The 5,971-nt window shown below is 38.1% G+C and overlaps 1 protein-coding gene across 1 annotated transcript in view; it reads right to left on the bottom strand.

Annotated features, from left to right (window-relative positions):
- The window catches only part of LOC103382036 (prostasin), a 13,428-nt gene extending 8,102 nt beyond the window's left edge, over window positions 1-5,326 (bottom strand). The window contains exons 1-2 of the mRNA XM_008314685.3: window positions 4,998-5,326; window positions 4,806-4,918 (exon numbers count right to left, since the gene is read on the bottom strand). Coding sequence (XP_008312907.1) covers window positions 4,806-4,918; window positions 4,998-5,049 — 165 coding nt within the window. The 5' untranslated portion in view covers window positions 5,050-5,326. The remainder of the gene's footprint in view (window positions 1-4,805; window positions 4,919-4,997) is intronic.
- Window positions 5,327-5,971: the final 645 nt, after the last annotated feature.

The following is a 5,971-nucleotide window of genomic DNA, read 5'->3' as shown; positions in this document are numbered from 1 at the left end:
AGGGGGGAGCCTGTGGCTACCCAAGAAGATATCATTTTGATACAAAAAGAAGCAACTAAAAGTGAACAGGATATCTGGAAAAGGCGGGGTGCAACAATGAGTGAACAACGGTTATGGAAGTCGCAGGACAGTCTGTTAGTGGCTCCAGTGACGTTTTCAATTCTGATTTCTGAAATACACAGTATAAAGTGCCAGGCACATCAGAAAGGAAAATGATGCTGTGAATCATGGAAACAATGCTGCTGACGAAGCAACCAAATCAGCAGCTAAATGTCAGGTGGCCATTTTGGCAACAATGGTGATGTTGGAGCCTGTGGCTACCCAAGAAGATATCATTTTGATACAAAAAGAAGCAACTAAAAGTGAACAGGATATCTGGAAAAGGCGGGGTGCAACAATGAGTGAACAACGGTTATGGAAGTCGCAGGACAGTCTGTTAGTGGCTCCAGTGACGTTTTCAATTCTGATTTCTGAAATACACAGTATAGATCACTGTGTCAGGGGGGAGGTGATGAAGAAGATTAGACAACAAGGGTACTGGTCGCCCTACATGCAAACAATGGTGGATGAAGTGTTGAGCCAATGTGAAATATGTGCTCAAAATAATGTGAAGTGTAAAAACATCTGTGGGACATTCCAGTGCCAGAAGGTCCATTTAAACATCTGGTTATGGATTATGTCGATATGATAAAATCAGTTCAAGAAAAAAGATACATGCTCGTGATAATTAACAGATTTAGTAGATGGGTTGAAGCTACACCATCAAAAGATTTAAGTGCTGAAACTGTTGTTAAATTCCTGATAAGAGAGGGAATACCATGATTTGGTATTCCATCTGAAATTAATTCTGACAATGGGTCAGCATTTGTGCAGAAAGTAGCAAAAGGTATTCTACAACAGCTAAGAGTCAAACAACGGTTGGGAGCGGTGTATCACCCACAAAGCCAAGGAATGGTTGAGAGAATAAATGGAACCCTAAAGGCTAAGCTAAACAAAATCTGTGCTGCTACTAAACTGAACTGGGTGGAAGCTTTGCCACTAGCACTTATGAGCTATCGAATGCAAACGCATAGAATCACGCATCTAACACCGCATGAAGTGCTAACGGGTCGACCCATGCCAGCACCACAACTACGAGGTCCCTTTAAAGGACCTCCACTTGAACAATTGCAGAATGAGTTAAAAGCATATATGAAGTATCTAACTATGATTCATAGAACTATCTATGTGCAGGAAAAAGCCAGAGAGGAGAACCTGGAGCAGAAGGTGGAACAGCCAGTGAAACCAGGAGACGTGGTATATATCAAGGTGTTTCAAATGAAGTGGCACCAACCATACTGGGAAGGTCCATATCGGGTGATCAGGGCTACGCCAACAGCTGTCCAGGTGGAAGGAAGCACAACGTGGTATTATCTGAACCATTGTACAAAGAGTCAAATAAAGGATGAAGAAAACACAGCCAAAAAGGAGAAAGATGAAAGAAGTACAAAATAATGACACTCACGTTTTTGTGCACTCAACTCTAGATGATTGCGAGTCAAGCCTGAAGACAATACGCAGGACTTCACAGACGTCAGAAGTGAGAGAGAGGGAAAGGGTGATCCAGCCCCGGACAAAAGTCCAAATGTTTAAAGCAGATGAGTATGATGCAAAAACACCCACACCAGACACTCTGCCAGTATTGTCATATAAAAACAAATGTACAAACCGATTTGTGTGTCATACGCAAAGCAGTGTAAAGATACGTAAGAAAAGGGAAATACACACAGCATGGATGTGGAAGGATGTAGAATTTCTAGCAGAATTTATAAAGCCAGACAAGGAATATGGCCAGATCTGGCACATGTTTGGAGAAGAATGTTGAATTTCTAGCAGAATTTATAAAGCCAGACAAGGAATATGGCCAGATCTGTCACATGTTTGGAGAAGAATGTTGTACATACATTCTAGTGGACACTGCTCCAAATGGAACTTTCTCTATTGCTATGAAAAAATTGAAGAAATTACAGGTTGAAATGTTGGCAGAGAGGCACGTGTGGCAAGGACTAGAAGCGATAGTCGGAGAATGGGGAGTGTTAGGTATCAAGGCTGTTGTGATTTTATTCATAGTATTAACTGTTGTTGGCTCCCTACATTGCTTGCATATAGGGCAACCAGTACCTCTGTTGTCCAATCTTCTTCATCACCTCCCCCCTGTGGAGGGGTCACCAATTATATTGTAGAAAGAGATGTCTACAAATGAGGCAGACCAGGACACACTTCTCCGTCTCGGGGGATTTATTGTATGACAGGTTTCTGACTATGGCTGTTATTCTGGTCTACATGATGTTTTTCTCTACCACAAGCACACCTGAATATAAGCCATGCCCACTAAATTTAAAAAGAAAAAAAAATTGTAAATATATAGGCTGCACTCTTTATAAGCCGCAGGACTTCTCCGTCTCGGGGGATTTATTGTATGACAGGTTTCTGACTATGGCTGTTATTCTGGTCTACATGATGTTTTTCTCTACCACAAGCGCACCTGAATATAAGCCATGCCCACTAAATTTAAAAAGAAAAAAAAATTGTAAATATATAGGCTGCACTCTTTATAAGCCGCAGGAGTCTACATTGTTACATGGGATATTTACACATAAAGATTTCTTTTCACTCTTAATTAAAAATTTTTTCCCCGAACAGTGCCTGTAACACATCTGGTTACACGTTTGCTGTTTCCTACTTTGGCGCCCCGACCGTAGTTGTAATGCACAGGGGAGAGTGCTCCAGGGCCGATGCTAACATTAACTCCAGGGCTAACTCCCTTCCACAGCCACACCAAGCACAACAGAACATAAACATAACATTTTAACAGCTCCTGTATAACCAAGTCACACTTTAACATTACAGGGCTCAAACCACTCTCAACTTTTGCTACCATTCGCTCTCTCGTGCACCCCACCCACATATACGCAGACAGCCATTCACAGACACATAGTAGCCTACCAGACAATTTATTGATTGCTAACGGTTCAATTAGACACATCATTGTTTAAGCTGCAGGGTTCAAAGCATTTGAAAAAAAGTAGCGGCTTATAGTCCGGAAATTATGATACCTAAATATGACCTCTGTAAATTTTAAGACAATGCAATACTGTGCTATTTTCACTACACTGTTGTCTTGTCCCATTTGTTCATTTACTGGTTGCACATTAGCCCTGATAAAACAGTAGGGCTGCCTCTTCCTGTTTAAAAATATTTTTACTTGCTAATGGTTGCGAAACAACAACAAAAACACTGATTCACACAAGCTATAGTGGCCTGAATACGGTGGTCTAAACATTAGCAGCTACACTCCCTGAACCCATTTTGTCTTTCTATTGTAGGTATGTAGGACATCAAATAACAAAATTTAGAAGTAGAAATGAAAACCGTTGAAACAAAAAGGTTGAGAAAATATCTCTGCATTAATACCAAGTGCAAAGAATTGTACCGAGTGTGTATAGAGATTATGCCCTTCTATTGCATTAGGATCCACCGAGTGGGATGAATTCAACCACAAAATATTGCACTATAAAATTGTTGTGACCACTGGGGCATAAAATGCCTAATTACACTGAAATTGGAGCTGGAAAGGCCATCACGTCTCATTGGCGGGAGGGATCTGTAATGTGATAAGTTACAAACAATGTAAAGCCTTATGTCAATTTAAAATAGGTTTAAATGAATTAAGTTACATTCAGGTGCTCAACTGATTCTTCAGGGGAACAAAAATAGAATAGCTTGTTTTAGCAGGCTGAAGTTGAGATTTGTCTCAATAAATATTATGCAAGATGTATATACAGATTCAAAGTATATCAGTGTAAAGAAAACAAGTAATCATTAGTGTTGAGCAACATTGTGTGACAATGGAACTGCCTTACACTGTTGTTTAATCTCACAATTAACACATACTGTTATTCAGGTGAACGAAACTTTACGAGGCCTGATACACCTGGTACCACACACCAATTCTTCTGTTTAACAAAACCGTTTCAGGCAATGGTGACCTCATACTTTTAAGAAGCTAATTTGTTTATGTTTAAAGAATAATCAAGAAACCCCAAGGAATTTAAATTGAGTAAACAAAGGGTAATGAAACTCACCTCTCATCCAACATTGTGTTTTAGTTACTCTATGCTTTGATGAAAATAGATTATTGTAAATGCTGTTATCGGTATAAAGTATATTAGACTGATGTTACTTTTGCTGATAAACACTTATTTGAGTGTTTTTAACAAAACATTACATTCAGTGGACGCTTTTATCCAAACTGACTTACAATTTGAGGAAAACAAACCATTTTCTGGTGAAATAAATCACAGTATTTGAAAAGACAAATATGTGTGCGTGTATTTCATATCTTTGACCTTTGTGTTACATTTGCTTCTATTCCAACAATTATCAACAAAACAAATAACTATCAAAACTCAAAATACCAAACGTTAACAAACATGATCTCTGGCCAAATGTATTACAAATATATATATAATTATGAATTTCTACAAATAATGTATTTTTAAAAAATCTTTCATGATTGTAAAAGATTTAAATGGGAGGATAAATAAGCACATTACAAGACACATTCTAAATATTAACAACAGCACAAGTAGTTATGAGCTAGTTAGCAATTGCTTGTTTGTTTTTGTTTCTTTAAACTTTGTATAAAATCTAGTTGAGGAGCATAATATTTAATATCTGTGTTTGTAAATGGATAGGGCACACTTTATATTTTGAGATTTTGACAATAAAATGCTTGAGAAGGATGTTTTCGCTGATAAATGCACCTGTATATCCACTTGCCAGGGCCAGGCCCCATCCTCGGCGTTAGACCCTCCTACAATCCTGTTCTCAATGACCGGTGGTCGGCCACATTCTTGTGCGTGCGCAGTCGTTACACCTGGACATAAAAGCAAGGGCATAAACTCCCACACACGAGATAAGAAGAAGTCTGACAAAGAACAAAACAAAAGACCTACCAGCGACTGCAACGAAGAGAAAAACAGCCATTAATTTGGATTTTAACGTCATCGTTTTCGTTTCAATTTTTCGGATATATCCACAGTGCCGCTGTTTACAAGAACACACAATGGCAACCAGGTTTCCTCGAAAAAACGGAAGATATCTCACCGCCACAATCCTAGTGGAATCCAACTAAGACTCAAAAAGATTTCACTAACCAAATTTCTATATTCTTCTTGATATAAAACAGATAAAATGTAACATTCCTCCCGAAGAACTCAGTTTCGGTACAACGGTAGATCACCTGTGTGCCCACCTATAACGAATCGAAACACTGGTCCAGCCCCGACTCACAGTGACGTAAAGGGATGCGTTCACCGACCAATCAGATTAAGAGCATTAATACGAACACAAACGAAGGCGTAACAGAAACCCAGAGACATTCACATTTTTTGTGTAATCTAAATCGCTGATCCTTGATAAGTGACAGTGTCAATAATTGTCACAGAACAGAAAATACAGACTAACACCGCCACTCTTTACGCAGCAACAAATCCCAAGGAAAACTACAAGTCCTCCAAAGTTTCTTCATCATAGCTAACAATTGAATAACATTGTTCATATGTTGTTTACTGTCTGAACTATGGTTTACTGGGAAAAAAACTAAATAAAAAGAAAAAATTGATTCCATGACTGCACTGATGGATAAGCACATTGTTTTATTATATTATATTATATTATATTATATTATATTATATTATATTATATTATATTATATTATATTACTTAAATTAATATTAATATTACTTCTGGGCTGCATCACATATCCTTGTGATACTGGTACTGACCAACCCTTTAACCCAGGAACATAAAATCAGATGGAGTTCATCTTTACATCCATTTTATTTTTAAAATGTGTTTAACAGGTTATATAGGTCAATTCAAAAGAAACATGTCAATGTATTGTCTTCTCTTGATTGTACATGTCATT

Source organism: Cynoglossus semilaevis, chromosome 8 (genome assembly GCF_000523025.1).
Source record: "Cynoglossus semilaevis isolate Cse_v1.0 chromosome 8, Cse_v1.0, whole genome shotgun sequence".
NCBI lineage: Eukaryota > Metazoa > Chordata > Actinopteri > Pleuronectiformes > Cynoglossidae > Cynoglossus > Cynoglossus semilaevis.
This window is presented reverse-complemented; position numbering and strand designations above follow the sequence as displayed.